General features: G+C 39.0%; 1 protein-coding gene across 5 annotated transcripts in view; it reads right to left on the reverse strand.

The window, feature by feature from the left end:
• Window positions 1–18,693, reverse strand: part of LOC115220997 (WD repeat-containing protein 60) — a 105,997-nt gene that overhangs the window by 47,292 nt on the left and 40,012 nt on the right. For 4 of the 5 annotated variants that reach the window (XM_036510233.1, XM_036510232.1, XM_036510235.1 and 1 more), the window contains 3 exons: window positions 17,712–17,774; window positions 14,910–14,984; window positions 13,433–13,585 (listed from right to left, as the gene is read on the reverse strand). In XM_036510233.1, the coding sequence (XP_036366126.1) occupies window positions 13,433–13,585; window positions 14,910–14,984; window positions 17,712–17,774 (291 nt within the window). The remainder of the gene's footprint in view (window positions 1–13,432; window positions 13,586–14,909; window positions 14,985–17,711; window positions 17,775–18,693) is intronic. The other variant, XM_036510231.1, reaches the window with a different exon arrangement.

Below are 18,693 nucleotides of genomic sequence, written 5' to 3' on the forward strand. Positions count from 1 at the left end.
ATAAATATATAGGTGCAGGAGTGGCTGTGTGGTAAGTAGCTTGCTTACCAACCACATGGTTCCGGGTTCAGTCCCACTGCGTGGCACCTTGGGCAAGTGTCTTCTACTATAGCCCCGGGCTGACCAAAGCCTTGTGAGTGGATTTGGTAGACAGAAACTGAAAGAAACCTGTCATATATATATATGTGTGTGTGTGTGTGTGTGCTTGTCCTCCCACCATCGCTTGACAACCGATGTTGATGTGTTTGCCTCCCTTTGACTTAGCAGTTCAGCAAAGAGATCGATAGAATAAGTATCACCTGGTTAACTATACTGGTGACTAGGCTATAGCCAACACCGCCAGATATTTTGAGCATCTCTGCAGTGATTCCAGGCTTTTCATGTCTTCATACTCTTAATTGCTTTATCTACCAAGGTACTGTCAATTCGGATAGCTCATCCCTCTGTTGGGTGGACATTCGGCAGACTCTCTTTCTCCCATTCATTCTCTTTATTGAGCAACCTTTCATAGTGGCACCTCCAAGCTTCTCTCTTTGCAACCTCGTTTAGTGCAAGTGAACCATCATCCATGTGGATACATTTCTCTCCTACCACATCACGATTCTCTCTGTCTTGCAACATGAAATACTTCAAGTCTTTGGTCCTCACAGTGCAGAACATTGGCAAATTTTTTCCTATCTGCTTCCCCTCTGGCTAAATAAACCCGTCTCCTAGCTTCCCTTCTGGCAGTCTGATACAATTTCCTGCTACCACTGTTCTTCCAAGCCTGTTTCTTTTCTCTAATAACCCTGTCAGCAAACATTGTTCCACCACCACATTATCTTGGGTCAAGAGGGCACTTTGCACCATCCACAGATCTGGTCAGTGGCTCTCAGCAGGTCGTCCCACAGAAACCTCCAGTTGTCTTCCACATTGTGCGAAGTTATATCCCCTTCTATTTTGTCAAAGGCTTTAAGTAATACGTCTCTACATTTCTGTCCATTCACAGAATCTTTAAGCTTCCAGACTCTTCTCCTCCATGCTGGTCATCCATTTAGCCCTGATCCTGAAGTCGCTAACTACTAGTCCATGTTGTGGGATACATTCTTCACCTGCATTTATTATCAGCCATCTTTCCCTTTTTCTGGTGAGGATGTAGTCAATTTGGTCAGTGTGCCTGCCAGAATGGTAGGTGACTAGGTGACTGGCAGGTTTCCTGAAGTTAGTATTGCAAACCATAAAATCATTTGCATCGCAGAACTCCAGCAACCTGGTTCCATCCTCAATGCGGGAACCAAACCCATAGCCTCCATGTACGCCATGGAAGACCCCTGTATGTTGTCCAACATGTCCATTGAAGTCACCAACCACAAAAAGAAGGTCCTCGTCATTCGTCAACGAGGTAGTCTGCAAGAGGGTATTATAAAATCAGTTCTTCTGTCCATTGGGTACCCCTGGCTGAGGGGCATAGACCAAGATAATGGTTGCTAACCCATAATGAAGCACTAATCTAATCTTAAGTATTCTGTCACATACTCTGACTACCTCGATTACCTTATCCACCCATTTCTCCACAAGAAGTATACCCACAACCCCGACCCCATCAGTGTTCCCTGTCCAGAAAATCTTGTTCCTGTGTTCTTTGCCTGTGAGGAACCTAGCAGAACCTTACTTCTTGGAGGCAGCACAAATCAACACATCTCTGTTCAAGCATCTCAACAATCTCACCAGACCTACCTTTCAGTGTGCCAACATTGAGTGTGTCAACCCTGACGGTGTGGGAGGTGTGTGCTCATGAGACCCTGGGATGGGGGACAGCAGTGTCATGTACCTAAAAAGAAAGCTTGCATTTGGCAGAATTCATAAACAAACAATAGCCTTCAACCTGCATACACTACACCATCATTTTTATGTGCTACATGATCACAACCTTACATAGCAGATAAACCCTAAGTAGGGGTGGGGATGGCGTTAAGCCTTTAGAAGTGTTCATGGGAGACAACCAAAGGATGACAAAAGATAGGAACTTCCGGTAGAGGTGGAGGGGGTGGGAGGGCAGGCATACCGCGAGGTAGCAAATTTAGACGAGAGCATCTTCTGGATTCAAATTCTTTTGGTGGAGGTATTAAAAATCGAGTAGGGGAATCCAGGTGGGTGTGCTAGTTTATATAGGGTGGGGGTGAGGGTGGAGGAAGTGTTGGTGAAACAAGTGGTAATCGAAAGAGAAAGAGAGAGACAGACAGGCAGAGAGAGAGAGAGGGGGCCAGTGTTAGGGTGGTCAGAACACGAGGGAGAAAAATATTCTTTTGGGATTTTGGGTAACATAATTTAATGAAACAGCAAATGCCAATAATAGTGAAATAGAATTGAAAAATCTTATCATTAAATTCTATTTTTAACATAATTAACCTACAATGATTTATAAGATGTGTTGATGAGCCACAACTTATCAAACAAGCCACATCTCAGTCACCATTCATGCTTCTTCAGCTTATGAAGTGGACTATGCTTTGAGGATTCCAGATTTTACAAAAGTATTTTGATTTTCTCACAACTGACATTTTCATAAACATGTCCAGTGTTTATAGGAATCCTCATGACAAATTGTCAAAGAATTCAATTGGACAGATGCTAACACGTTAGGAAAAAAAAAAAGAAACTCAAAATTTTCCTATTTTGTATGCTTTGTTCATTATTTCGAGTAGTTTTTTTTTTTTTTAGAAAATTAATTATGGTTGCTTTTTAACCCCAAACAGACCTGTGATCACCCCATTTTCTTTCAGTATGTCCAAGACAAACATTATCCTGTATAGACATATTTTCTGTTTATATGACAATAGCATATCCATTCACTATTCCAGGAGTAGGGTGCTCGCAATGGACCCTGGCTGGATTCACAAGCATGAATACCTGAGACTATGGATATTATCCAACCATCCCATTCTTAACCAATCCTTTCTTGTGACATTCTAATCAAGTCTGTGGAGCTGGATTCTCCTTGATCTCCAAGCTATGCACCCTGTTAAGTAATGCTACCCCTGTGATCCCCATTAAAGAAACCCCATTTTGGTTACTTATACCCAGCATTCATGACCACAGGTGAAGAGAGACACAGAAACCAAATTGAAGATAGCAAGTTTGGCTTTTTTTACTGAAATCTCTCCTTTTCTGAGGATCAAATGCCAGAACTGGCACATTACCATCCCAGCAGCTACAATTCTAGCATCCAATTAGGCCTCCGACTTCCAATCATTCAAGAATACTTCTCCACTTGTCTGAGTGACGTTCCACTAATACGTAGATTTGAGGGAGAGCTGGCTGCTCTATCTAACAAGTCAAATGACTATGTAGATGCTCCTTTGTCTGAGAAGGAAGAGCTGTGTTCACAGATTAAAGAGTTTTCTTTTAAATTTATAAAACAGTAGAGTTATAAGTCTATATTGCTGTGGATGAGATGGAACCTTGCACATTCACTTTCTGAAACAAAACGAAATTGGAGAATTGTATCTGATGCAAGAAAAGGACAGAAAAATGCTTTGAAATTGCAATCTATAGATATAATGTTTGATAGCATAACTCACCCATGGAGTGGGTGGGTATTTGGGTGAGGGAGTGAGTGAGTGAGAGAGTCAAGGTAGTTTGGTTGCTGAGTAAAAGCTTTGGAATACTTGATCACGAATGTGTGAGTATGTATATATGTGTGTATATATGCACACACAAAAATATACATACAAGCACACACAGAATGTATGAAGGTAAGCACCCATTAGAGAGTGTGATCAGTTTAAATAATGGGGAGATAAAAAGAATTCAGTGGGATCTAAGGCGTACTGGCAAGAGTAATAGAAGGTAGGTAGAGAAGTTGTAGTAATTAGAGTTGTTAACGTGAGGGCAAATCTCACCAACAGACTAAAAACTCAATCCCACAGAAATTTTGTTCTTAGTTCTGCCTCTTTTATCTACAAGACACCTTGATCCTTTGAACTTTAGGTTGCTAATTAATTTTATCCAGTTACGTGATTTTGTATATCTAATCCAGTGTCCTTCCTTATTTAAAATGATATAAGCATGTTATTTGACTACCTTTTCTAGCACACCATGCAAACTGCTGGGCATCAAAGGCTTTAGATATTGGCTGATGTTTTCACAAATAACAACTGTACTAGTTTAGTAACGTAACACAAATGGATGAAGAATTCTGGGTGAAATAATGCCATGAATGCTGAAGGAGTGTATCCACGATAGAAACAGATCAAAGACTTAGGAAGATGAAATCCTTGTAAATCTTTGAATTCTGGAATTTTTAATGGAGCAAGATAGATACACATGGAGGAATTCTAATATTACAGACCTATACACCCCATAGCAGAATGGAAAGAGATTTAAAAAAAAAAGACAATGGTGGTGGTAATAGTAGCTGTGAACCAGGCAGACAGCAACTACTTCTGGACCTGGTAACAGACAATTCCAGAGATAATTTGTACACTGTACAAGGGAACACTAAATATCAACATAACTTATATTAATATAGTCAAAAGAATTTAAGAAAAACAAAAACACACCATCATCATTTAATGTCCGTGTTCCATGCTAGCATGGATGGAACAGTACCACAACAGCCGGCCAGGCCGAAGCCTGCTCCAAACTTCTGTGACTGTTTTGGCAGGATCTTTACAGCTGGATACCCTTCCTAACACCAACCGCTCAACAGAGTGGACTTAATGCTTCTTATGTGGCACAAGCACAGGTGAGGTCAGTTTTGGCAAGGTTTTTACAGCTGGATGCTCTTCCTAACACCAACTGCTCAACATAAATCTATGCAATAATTGTAAAATAATTATACATCCATTTCATTTGTATTTGCACAAAAATAAAAGCCAATCATTTTCTAAGTTGCAAGAATCTAAAGAGCCAGTGATAGCAATAACCATTTTGCATTTGTACAGGCCATATCACACTAGATCTGGCCAGTTTGAACACCAAGCAGGTAGAATATTTGAGCCTGTCACACCTGTCTCATAATGTCATTCTAAAAATAAACAATCACACCATTGAAATTTTGAAGCTATGAGATAATGCAAGATTCATTCAAAACAAGGAAAATAAGGATTACATTTGACAGGATAATCTGAATGCTAAAGACTTAACTAGATTAGAGATAAAACTTCCTTTGGACAGTCCTGTACTTGACTTTAGGTAACTTTCCCTGAGTTAAGGTGTGTGAGCCAATAAACCAATCAAAAGGATAGAAACTGTTGGGTTCCTGATTACTTCCTTGTGCCTATCCCCTATCAATACTGCCAAGCACACACACTCACTTAAAAATAAGATCAACACATTATCAATAGTCCTTAGTGACTGAATAAAATTCAAGGAAGCAAGTGAAGTTCTTATGGCCAATGATAGTACCACCTGACTGGGTGGAAATACCTACGTAGGTAAGTTTAAAATATGATGGAAATACCTATGTAAGTAAGTTTAAAAAGCACCATTTGAGTAGGGTCAATGCCAGTGCCACCTGACTGGCTCCCGTGCCAGTGGCATGTAAAAAAACACTATTCGAGTGTGGTTGATGCCAGTGCTGTCTGACTGGCCCCATGCCGGTGGCACATAAAAAGCACCCACTACACTCTCAGAGTGGTTGGCATTAGGAATGGTATCTAGCTATAGAGACCTTGCCAGATCGGATTGGAACCTGGCACAGCCTCCTGGTTTGCCAGCTCTCAGTCATACCATCCAACCCATGGAAAGCAGATGTTAAACGATGACGATGACGACGATGGAAATACCTACATAAGTAAGTTTAAGCATTGATACAGTAAAAGATGAACTAATTTTAGGCTAAATGGTTAAATATCTCTAATGCAAAGTTACTGAGAATTTATAATAAATAAGGTTATTAATCATAACATGAACAAAATCTTCATCAATTAGAATACAGATTTATATATACATCACAGTAACGACCAGGCAGTCAGGTGTTATACCTCACTGATCACAATGCGCTTCAAATTGTTTTAGGCTTTTGAATAATGCCACCCCACTGGCTAGGCGAGCAGGCCTGACTGAAAGGCTATTCTGTCATAGGGTATAAGGTTACCCATTTATAGCTCAGTGGACAGGAACAACATGAAATGAAGTGTTCAGCATAAAAAAACATCACTGTCAAGGAATTGAACCTATGATCTAGTTATCATGAATGCAGAATCTTAACCACTGGGCCATGTACCTTTACACACTATATATATATTCTTTTATTTGTTTCAGTCATTTGACTGCAGCCATGCTGGAGCACTGCTTCTAGGCAAACAAATCGATCCCAGAACTTATTCTTTGTAAACCTAGTACTTGTTCTATTGGTCTCTTTTGCGGAACCGCTAAGTTACGGGGACATAAACACACCAACATTGGTTGCAAGCAATTGTGGGTAAATAAACAGGCACACAAACACACACACATATATATATATATAGAAAAAAAGATGGACTTCTTTCAGTTTCTGCCTACCAAATTCACTCACAAAGCTTTGGTCGGCCCAAGGCTATAGTAGAAGACACTTGCCCAAGGTGTCACGCAGTGGGACTGAACTCAGAACCATATGGTTGGTAAGCAAGCTACTTACCACACAGCTACTCCTGTGCCTATATCATCATCATCATTGTTTAATGTCTGCTTTCCATGCTGGCATGGGTTGGACGGTTTGATTGAGGATTGGTGAGCCAGAGGCTGCACCAGACTCAATCTGATCTGACAGTTTCTACAGCTAGATGCCCTTCCTAATGCCAACCACTCAGAAAGTGTTGTAGGTGCCTTTTTCGTGCCACTGGCATGAGGGCCAGTCAAGCGGTTCTGGCAGTGACTATGCTCAAAAGGTGTGTATTTTACGTACTACCTGCATGGGAGCCAGTCTGGCAACGACCACACTTGAATGTTGTTTTTCATGTGCCACTGGCAATGATCACGCTCGGATGTGCTTTTAATGCTCCACTGGCACAAGTGCCAATCAGGCGGCACTGTCATCAGCCACGTCACCGATTTTGATTTGTTTACAGTTGCCTCAATAGGTCTTCGCAAGCAAAGGTCATGCCCATTCCAACCTCTTACATCAAATACATCATCTCATGTGGTCCTACCATCTATTTTTCAAAACAGAGTGAGATTTCAGGGAAATTTGTCTTCTATTTCTAACGAGTCGAGTGAACACACAGAGGCTTCTTTCTTGTCTCATGTTTTTGTTTAGCACCAAGTCAGCCCTCATCAAGCAGATCTTATGGTCAAATGCATTTCAACCGTGACCATCCAGTTTTTTTTATACATCAGGGACTACACTGTCCAATATGTCTTTTCTTTTTTAACACAGAGTGTGGTCTGAGGAGCTTTGGTTATTTCTTGCAGGTTAAGCAATAGTCAAACAATTCCGTCGGTGGTTTGTTCCCTGAATTAGTTATTAACTACAGAATCAATTTATTTTAAACATATCACTGTGGCTTACGAAAGTTTTAAACGTAGGTTTGTTAAATCTCAGATTCCTAGGTTAGAAGGAAATAATTATGACGTGTTTGTCCTTCCTTAAGGAAATTGACAATGTAGGATGTTAAGCTGGGAATCAAAATCGATCGTCTACTTCAATTCCCAATAGTTCCATTTCCAGTGCACCCCCCTCCAAATCTATGACATTTGTTACAACGGATCAATAAACGTTCTGAAAAAGAACAAATGTAAAGTTGAACATGTTTTTATTCATACAATTTACTCGAGTATATTTACCACAACAAATAGTTAATACATGCACAAACAAATAATTTAACTATCCAGTCCGAACACACACACACACACACACATAAAAGTGCCATAACAATTGCTAATCTGTCTCAAATGTGTCAAGCTAATTTTACGTGACAGAACATCTCATTGACTTGACCACAGATTAAAGTAACATAATAATAATAATAATAATAATAATAATATAATAATAATAATAATAATAAAAGAACGAATGGGGAAAAGATATTTCGAAATTCAAAATGATAGCTTAGTAATTGAAGTGAGGGAAAGTAAGGTTTCGTTTTCAATTTCGAATCCTCACATTTCCCGTCTTAGATTCACAACCTGCAGACGCGAGGAGAGAAAAAATAGGCGTCTTGTGGACGATGATTTAGGTTTTAAATCTCATCCAAAGACATCAACCTTTTCGTAATTTAGTTAACAGAAAGGAAACCAGCCACGGATTGGCACAAGATGTGCAGACTTTATGTTAAATCACAGATTAGTAAGAGACAACCTTCGTCTAGGAAATAATGGTAAACATTTCTTTAGTCAAACATACTAATGGGTGTATCAAATAATTCAAGTTTCAACCTTTTAAACAAACCACCCATGAAAATTCTACAAAATACAGTCTTGAGAAAATAAATAATGGGATTGTTAGCCACAAAATCAAACATTTTTATTTGTATTTTTGTTAAATGTGCAGTGAACAAAACAATAAATCTTCGTTTCCAAATTCATCTTTAAAAGTTGTAAATTGTTGTTTCGGTAAGGTTTTCCCATTTTCGCCGATGGAACCAAAGCGTCTTCCAAAGAACTACTCTTTAATGATTCTAAAACCTTTGTGTTCCAAACAGGGTATATTCTGCCGATTAGAAAACGTGCACTTGTCGATGCGAGACGAAGGGCTGCCTACCTCACATAACCATATTTTCATCTTCTCCACATTCGCTTCGCTTCCTTGTAAATTACCCTTCACGGTACCCTGGTAGGTGTTCAATACCCAGCCAGCTAAGTTCAGACTTATTGCCTTTTCGTACGTGTGCTTTCGGAAGAATACACCTTGTACAATACCGAAAACTTCAAAGTCAACGGATACAAGATTTGTTAAACGTTCAGTCATGTTGCAAAGCAGAAGAGACGATCACCGAGAGGCAAAAACGGCGAATTTGACAAAATCGGAATTAGTAAACACGGCGCGGGAACTGAGAATTACTTCCCTTTGCTAACCTCTCCCTTGCTTCCCTTGCAATTATAATTCCTTTGACATCTCAGCTTCTTTCTAGGAATATTAAACCTATCTCAGAATTTGACTGCTAATTTATTTTATCAACGCCACACGAATGAAAAGTTAGAATGTGATAGGAGGAGAAAAAACAAACTAAGCAAACTATAGTTTAGTCCAGGGATATAGAACCATTGACTCTTAAGTATAAACTATAACTAACTTATGTTCTTATCACCATTTTTGAAAAAAACATAGCACATGATTAATGCTTACAGGAATGATCGGTTGATACTCTTAAAATAATTCATATCCTTATGTAGTTTTCATTAATAATTCATTTTCTGAACTAAGAACACAAAGAACCATAAAGTTTGCCATTAATGAGTTTGTCAGCTGACCACCTTATTTTGGAGAATGATGTAATTTCAAACATTTTATCTTCCTGAATCAAAGACAATTTACTGTCATTATCATCAATAAACTACCATTGGTTGGACTAAAAATGAAATTACTTTAAGTGGTGTCACTGTTGATAATTTTAGTTAGCAACATATCTTTGTAAAATGTCCTGTTATTTTTACAACTAAAAGTAAGATTCTCTGCAGACATGTAAGATTTTATAGATTAACAAAAAACAAAAAAAATCACTTTTAACCTGAATTAAAGATGATTTGTTAACAGCAGCCACATTAAAATTATGGTAATTTGTTGTAATACTGTCTTTGTAGACATAGAATTATAGAAATAACATCCTGCAAAAATAATGGTTTTTCCACTCTTAGGAAGCAAAATAAACTATGATAGATTGCATTTCATTTACCTTCCTTGTTAAATGCTAGGCACAAAGCATCTCTAAGAGCCAAAAATAAAGTCAGCCAAACATGAGTAATTAATAGTAACAATTAATTATAATCACAATAACAACCCCTTAACAGAAACGATAAGAACACCACCACCAGCTAAGCAGTAGAACAGCTACATCAAGCCAACAAGGAAACCTCTACATGGTTATATGACCTGCTAGACATAGGAGTCAAATGTATACAACCACTTTAAAAAGAAGATACTGTGTGAAGAAGACAGAATGGTCATGACTGGAAGGTATCATTGGTTTGCTTCTTTAGGGTTGGCCTCAAGCTAAACAGCAACAGCTAAATTATACTTTAATCCCAAGTAATTCCTTCTGACTTGTATTTGAGTGTGGTTTTGCTATTGTTTAATCAATAAAAGATAAAAGTTAAGATGCAAATAACTTCATCCATGAAAGGAATCAAACTTATGGAATAACCAAAAGTCCTCGCCTGCCACCAAGATAATATAGCCAGGGCTGGCCCTACGGTTGCTGGTGCCCCGGGCAAGCTGAAGTTCAGTACCCTTACAAGAATAATTTTTTGAAACTTTCACAAAGATGAAGACTGAAAATGTAGACTAAAAAGCCCATGGCATCCCGGGTGACTGTCTGAGTTGCTGGTGCCTTGAGCTGGCCCTGAACATAGCCAACCTCTACAGAGGTTGGCTAAATTATCTTTTGGTGTTTAGTCAGAGGGGGGGGGGACTCAATTTTTGATAGCAAAGATACAAGTGATAAGCCATGATCCACTGACCTCTTTAATCCATTGACCTCTTGCTGTCTGAATCACTTTCAACTAGGCTATCTGCTGCTTAATACACTAAACAAATTTTTAACACATTCCTACTATGTTCCGAATTATAAATCCTTGTGAATTAACCTAAGCCAGTGAATACCAAGAGGTATCTAGGCGTTGCAGAGATTTAAACCTATAAATTAAGGTTTTTGAAAAAATACACAAGTGCTTAAACAACTTGAAAAAACATATTTGTAATTTTCTTCTACACAAATACAATCAACAAACAAAGCAATGATTTTTGATATTTTTTTCTTAATTTTAAACTTTAAAACGGTTTTATGTTTATTTTTTTTTTACTTTCCAGATGAAGAGTGCCAGTTAATTGTTTTTATTTGATGTCCAGTGAACCATGAAGTCATAAAGATAGGGAGCCACTGGCCTAAATATTAACTTTCTAATAACTCCATACATATTGGTAAACTTTAAAATTAAGAATCATCATCAATCATTTGATGAGAGAATTTTGTGTTATAATCGTCAACAACATTGAAACTATTTAACAGTGTTTTGTTATTCTGGGAGTGTTGTGTGTGTGTGTGTATGTGTGTGTGTGTAATGGGTAAATTGTTGCCATTTTATAATTTTAATTTCACACATGTGCATTGTTTGTTTTTGATTTTGTTAACTACACAGTATAGTAGGGTCAGCTGGGCACTGTCTATGAGAAAAACAGCACTGTAGCACAATTCACTCTGCCAGAAATTTGGAAACAACATGCTGTACTGCTTGGCATTTGCACTGGCAGCTCCAATACAAACATTTCAGAGTGTTTGGGTGTCAATCTGAGGACATGTACCAAAAGTCATAAAAATCAAATATCCAGTCAACATCATGGTGTTTGGAGTGATCACTAGTGATGTTGATGTTATGCTTCCATTCATCTTCCCACATGGCCTCAGACTCAACATGGAGGCCTACATCAAGTACCTGGAGGAGGTAGTGCTGCTCTGGGTCAAGAGGGTGGCTGCTGGAAGACCAACAGGACTCTGCACTATGCCACACAAGCAGGAGAACCCATTCATGGCTTTCAGACAATTTCTGCGACCACGCCACCTCTAACATCTGGCTACCAAACTCCCCAGACTGCAACCCCCTTGATTATTATGTGTAGGGCGCAGTTGAGTGAGAGACCAACAAAACTCCTTTGTAACACCAAAGATGAACTGAAGGAAAGGGTTATAGCAGCATTCACCAACTTAAACAAGGAGACTGTCCAGAAGAGTTGCAGAAGATTCCATAGTCATCTGGAGGTGATGGTTGAAGCCAATGGCAATTTTATTAAATAAATTTACTCTTTAGTATTTCAATATATTTTTATGTAATTTTGGTAAATATATCTGTTAAAATGAGATGTCAGTGTTTTCATTTTTGCATAATTTAGATGACCGTTTATTCACCACATGTATATATGTGTGTGTGTGTCACAAACGTGAGTACACATGTACATTGATTAATTATCATCATTTAATGTCTGTCTTCCAAGCTGGAATGTGGTTCAACAGGATCCAATAAGCTAGAGGACTCGAATGTCAACTTTGCAAGAAGTGGTTCAGGAAGGAAGATGGGATGCATTGGTAGAATGGAAAGGGTGGAGAGCAACAGTGGAATAAAACCGTAGATGGATGAGAAATAAGAACGTGATGCATGGAATAGATAGATAATATATAAGGTATAATGCTTGAATAGGTAAAGTTGCTGCAGCATGGCCAAATGGCTTAACTCTTTGGTAGTCAGATTATTCTGTCAAATGTAATGATTTTTCATTCAGATTCATCATCATCATCATCATCATCATTTAACGTCCGCTTTCCATGCTAGCATGGGTTGGACTGATTATTTTTAATTAATCTTGTACTATTTTGCACCTTTGAAATTTTGATGATGTGATTGTATATTTTATAATGACATTGAAGGGAAAGCGTGACAGGCTGGATCTGGCTGGTTAGAACATAAAATGGGTAGCATATTTGGGGTGGATACGGCTGGTTTAAATGCTAAAGGGTTAAGAAGTTTGATTGCCAATCACGAGGTTGTGGGTTTAGTCCCACTGCCATTACAAGTGCCTCGTTTCAATCCAAGCTTTGTGAGTAAAATTAGGTAAAATGGAAACAGTGTGGAAGCCCATCAGATGGTTTGTACTTGGAATTCAAAAAGTCCAGCTTGCCACATATTGTGTCATGCTGATTCTGACTGAAAATCACATTAAAAGGTACATGGAATATTCAGCCACCTATAAATTCAATGAAGATCAAACAACTGAATCCTCATTGTTGAACCACCTTGTGGCTCTTTAAGTTTTGAGTTCAAATCTTGCCAAGGCCAGTTTTCCCTTCCATCCTCGCGGTGATCAATAAAACAAGGTATCAGTCAGGTAAAGGATTGATTATCCTTTCTCTCTCAATTTTCTGGATTTATGTCATCATCATCATCATCATTTAACGTCCATTGTTCATGCTGGCATGGGTTGGATGGTTTGACCAGAGCTGGCAAGCTGGAAGGCTACACCAGACTCCAGTCTGATTTGGCATGGCTTTCTACAGCTGGATGCCCTTCCTAATGCCAACCACTCAACTACTCACTATGTCAGAACCAATTATTAAACTACATAAGGGCAGTGGATTGACAGAACTGCTAAAACACAGGACAAAATGCAATCCTGTCCCCACAAAAGGTTTAACTGTTTGCCTTTGTTAGAAATTATCATTAAATTGCATATTGTGTGTACACACACACACACACACACACACCACACACACACACACACACACGAAAACGTTGTAGTAATGATTAATTCTAGACAATGTCTTACTGTATTTTCTGGAAAATCTTGTTTGAGTGGAGAAATGTCTGGCTTCGATTCCTCTTTCTTTCTTGATGATTTATGAGATTCACCTGAGTGTTTACGTTTTGGACTCTCATCGACGTGGCTGTTATATTTTACAGTCTTCTCATGATGTCTGAGCTGAAGAGAAAGAAAAAAAAAGAAACAATTAGGAAACATGTATGGATGTGTGGTTAAGAAGCTTGCCTCCCAACTACAAGGTTCTAGGTTCAATACCATTGTGGAGCAGTGTCTTCTACTATAGCCCAGGGCTGACCAATGCCTTGCAATTGAATTTGGTAGATGAAAACTAAAAGAAACCTATTGTGTGTGTGTTTAGTGCTCTCCAATGGTCACTACAAGAAGTGCTGTTTGTTGTCATTTCTGTCAACTGCTTGTTTGCTCATTCTGTGCTTTCATAGACATGTGAAACAAGATTTCTGACTTCAATAAGTAACAGGAAGAGCATCCAACTGTAAAACAATGCCTCAATAATATATTTGTCAAACCCATTCAAGCATGGAGAAAAAGGGATATATTTGTCAAACCCATTCAAGCATGGAGAAAAAGGGATATATTTGTCAAACCCATTCAAGCATGGAGAAAAAGGGATATATTTGTCAAACCCATTCAAGCATGGAGAAAAAGGGATATATTTGTCAAACCCATTCAAGCATGGAGAAAAAGGGATATAAAATGAAAGAATGAACAAACAGGTGAGTTAAACCATTGGCTGGAAATTCAATGCTAAAGTTGTGAGGTTTCTAACACATTATGACCTCCATGAAGGTGGTGTTCTAACAGGGTCTTATGTGTGAGTCTGAAACTATCTATCAGTTCAGTTTTGCTGCCCATCATTCCTTAGAAGGCTATGGCAGCAGAGTGCTCAGACACCACCTCCATGTCTTCAAATCAAGCATATGCCTTTCAGCAAATGCTTGCTTTGTAAACCTAGAAAAGCTGTATAACTGAGTACAGGGGACATACAGTGGTAGGTTTTGCAAGGGTTTGGGAGTAATGGGTAACTTCTGGTTACTATGAGGTCCCCATACAAATACTCAGATATTCTGATACATGGTCAAAATGTCCCAATGTGGGTGTTGGACCTCAGCAAGGGTGCATATTATCACCACTCCTTTTCCTAACTTTTAAAAAACTGTACCGACATAGACAGCTGTTGTGGAAGTGTATCATAAGCCGTGGATGGAGGATCAATTAGCTGAAATAAACCAAGGAAATAAAAATTATAAAAAAGATATACATAGTTGTAAGTTCAAACTTAGGTACCAAATACTGTTGTACATTTGAGCAAGGCACTGCCTAGTTGACAGTTGAGCAATTGGCAGCAGGAAGAGTGAGGTGTCCCTTTTTAAAAGCAATTTATCCACCAAAGATCTGCTCAATTATAGCTGACCTGGGGTTAAGCAGTAATAAGAAACAATAAAAGAATTCCCTAATTACTCACAGATGCTTCAGAATTTTCTTTCCTTCTTTCTTCTTTTGTTTTTTTTTCATTTCCCTGCAATGAAACCACAAAGATCTACTCATATAATTTTCTCTAATGAAAATAGCCCCTACCTCACGGATGGGGAACCCCACACTTTCAAGTGAAATCTCTCCCACATTTAAATTTGGAATCACACTTAACCAAGTCTCCCAAAACCACATAAATGAAATGCCTTAAGCCTTATAAGTTTCACATGAATGAATTTGTAAAATAAAAGATGCATTATTTTTCTCAGTAAAGATGTGCCTTTGGTAAGTTCTTCTCTAAGAATGAAATCTCTGTTCTATGTAGTCACTCAACCTGCTAGAAATAGTAGCAAAATTCCTTCAAATTACACTTTACTGTCTTAATAGTAGAAAATAGAAAATATATGTAGGCTCATGAGGGGCAGTTTCCCGGTTTCAATGGCGTATATAATCCTCACCTGGACGGGACGCTGATCTAGTGCAGGATTATTCATTTTTACCAGCTGAGTGGACTGGAGCAACATGAAATGAAGTGTTTTTCTCAAGAACACAATGGATCACCTGGTCCAGGAATTGAAACCACAATCTTATGATCATGAGTCAAACACCCTAACCACTAAGCCACCTAATAGTAGAAAGGAACACATAAAATAAAGTAGCCCTAGATACACACTATCTCTGAAAGTGAAGAGGATAGGCTGACCACAGCTACAACACTTTCACTGCAAATCTATTTAATCAGGGAGAGCCACCGTTTGTGTTGCCCAGGGCAGTCCTTTAGTTTTCATCATCATCCTCATCCTCATTTAACGTCCGCTTTCCATGCTAGCATGGGTTGGACGGTTCAACTGGAGTCTGGGGAGCCCGAAGGCTGCACCAGGCCAGTCAGATCTGGCAGTGTTTCTACAGCTGGATGCCCTTCCTAACGCCAACCACTCCGAGAGTGTAGTGGGTGATTTTATATGCCACCGACACAGGTGCCAGACGAGGCTGGCGAACAGCCACGCTCGGATGGTGTTTTTTATGTGCCACCGACACAGGTGCCAGACGAGGCTGGCAGACGGCCACGCTCGGATGGTGTTTGTTACGTGCCCACAGCACGGAGGCCAGTCGATGCGGTACTGGCTACGGCCACGTTCGGATGGTTTTCTTGTGTGCCACCGGCACTGGTACCACAAAGATACAAATTCCATTGATGTTCATCTATTTTGATCTGGTTTGATTTTCACTTGCCTCAACAGGTCTTCACAACTGTCACACACTTGCCTCAACAGGTCTTCACAAGTGTCACATACTTGCCTCAACAGGTCTTCACAAGTGTCATAAGAAGGAAGGTATGCACAGGTGGACTGACTACGTCCCAGGTAGGGACCACGGGTTATGGCCTGACTAGTCTTGCCGGGTCTTTGGATGGTGTTTTTATGTGCCACCAACACAGGTGCCAGATGAGGCTGGCGAACGGCCACGATCGGATGGTGTTTGTTACGTGTCCACAGCACGGAGGCCAGTCGATGTGGTACTGGCTACCGCCACGTTCGGATGGTTTTCTTGTGTGCCACCGGCATTGGTACCACAAAGATACAAATTCCATTGATGTTCATCTATTTTGATTTGTTTTGATTTGATTATGATTATTATTATTATTATTATTATCACTTGCCTCTACTCCATAATTCAAAAAAAGCATTACTGAAAACATAAATTCCTCCCACTACACAAAACGAAAACGTTGACCAGGGTAGCGTGTCCCTCTTGCCTCCTTTTAACTATCTTTTTATAGCTAAATAACAAAGAACACTTTGTAGGAGGCCAACAGTGAAAAATATTGGGGAATTTAATATCAAACTAGCAGGACCCATGAAGATTTCATGGAATTAATGGTAAACCTATTAGGTTATTGCTGAAAACTTTATCCAAAAACTCTGAAAGCGTAGCCTGTGTTGTGTCTGTATGGAAAGACAGTCGCTCATCTGCTACTCATTGGAAAATGAAAGAAATTGGAATATGATGGTGACTTAATACACTTTATATACTTTATACACAATTTTATAGACTTAATACACAGCATTCATAAAATAAATATTTACTTATTTTTCCATTTTTCCCAAAAACAACAAAAAATATTCCATACATATGATACAACCTTTAGTTAAATTGCATATGTCTGCCAAGAAAATAAGCATGAATATTTCATAGAATTGCACTTATGCACATGTGTTAAGTGATCTGTGATAGAAAATACTTCATCATCATCATCGTTTAACGTCCGCTTTCCATGCTAGCATGGGTTGGACGGTTCAATTGGGGTCTGGGAAGCCCGAAGGCTGCACCAGGCCAGTCAGATCTGGCAGTGTTTCTACAGCTGGATGCCCTTCCTAACGCCAACCACTCCGAGAGTGTAATGGGTGATCTTATGTGCCACCGACACTTAGTTCAATTAAATAAAAAATACACTTTTCACTATCCAATCACCACCACCTCCATCACCATATCCCTCTTTGTCTTTCTTTAACCTTACCATCAGAACATCACCCCTCTGCTAAAATTATTACGTTCCCCCCCACCTCACATCATGGACACCTCTTTTTCTTTTTCTTTCTCCCTCTTTCTGTCTCACTCTTCACCTTATCTTCTTTTTCTCTTGGCTCTCTTTCCCTTCAACTGATTACGTGAAAGTGTTACAATTACATTCCCTTTACCTCATGTCATTCACGCTTCTCTCTCCCTCTTTTTCTCTAATCACATGAAAGCGTTACAATGACAAACAGAATTATAAGATTTTCATTTTACTTACTTCTTCGTATCTGTAATGTTTAGACTTGGAATCTTTCTTTTCTCTTTTCCTGGACGTTTCTGCCTGAAGATATAAACTGATAATTAGTCGAGAGGCATACGTTATGCTGCTTCTACATTCTACCACAAAATGTTAAATTGTGTCAAAGATTAGAAGAAGAAACCAGTTCCAAAATAACCAAATTTAGTTTCTTCACAAACATCACATTTCTAATCCTTGTACTCAATGAAAATTAGTTTAATTTACATCCTTCAAACTCTCCCCCACCCACTTTTTCTCTCAATCTCTCTCATTTTATAATAAGGATTTTTAACTAACCTCAAAACCAGTTTTTGTACGAGAGATAATATGTCAAAGGAATCAGGTCTCCTGCATTACAACTGCTTGTTTTATTGATGTTGCCCACCCAAAATGGCAAGTGGTCCTACAGCAAGGCATTTTGGACAAATGTCTTCTACTAGCCCTAAGCTGACCAAAGCCTTGTGAGTGGATTTGAAACTGAAAAGAGACCACTGTGTGGGCATGTGTCACCCTTGTCATTGCATGATAGTTGTGAGTGAGTGACACTGTCACATAAATGGCATCATTTGTTCCCAATCTTCCATGAAAACATTTCCAGCCAAGGTGAAATATTACCTTACTTGGAAATGGATGAGGGTTGGCAACAGGAAGAGCATCCAGCCATAGAAAATCTGCTTCAACAAATTCCATTCAATCCATGCAAGCATGGAAAAGTGGACATTAAACGATGATGATGGTACAATCACCACATTGAAGTTGACCACATTAAATTCTCAACTCAAATCAATGGCACCACAAAATGCCCACAAGAGCTCCCTGCTATATTATTTATTCCCATTTTGCTGTTTTTATTTATAAATTCAAAGCAGAAATGGAGTTTCTGATATTCAATCAAGTTTTGAATACATTAAAATTCTTCCAATTACCTTTATAACCATGTCCTGTATACTTCAGTACCAGA

Source organism: Octopus sinensis, linkage group LG17 (assembly GCF_006345805.1).
Source record: "Octopus sinensis linkage group LG17, ASM634580v1, whole genome shotgun sequence".
Classification (NCBI taxonomy): domain Eukaryota; kingdom Metazoa; phylum Mollusca; class Cephalopoda; order Octopoda; family Octopodidae; genus Octopus; species Octopus sinensis.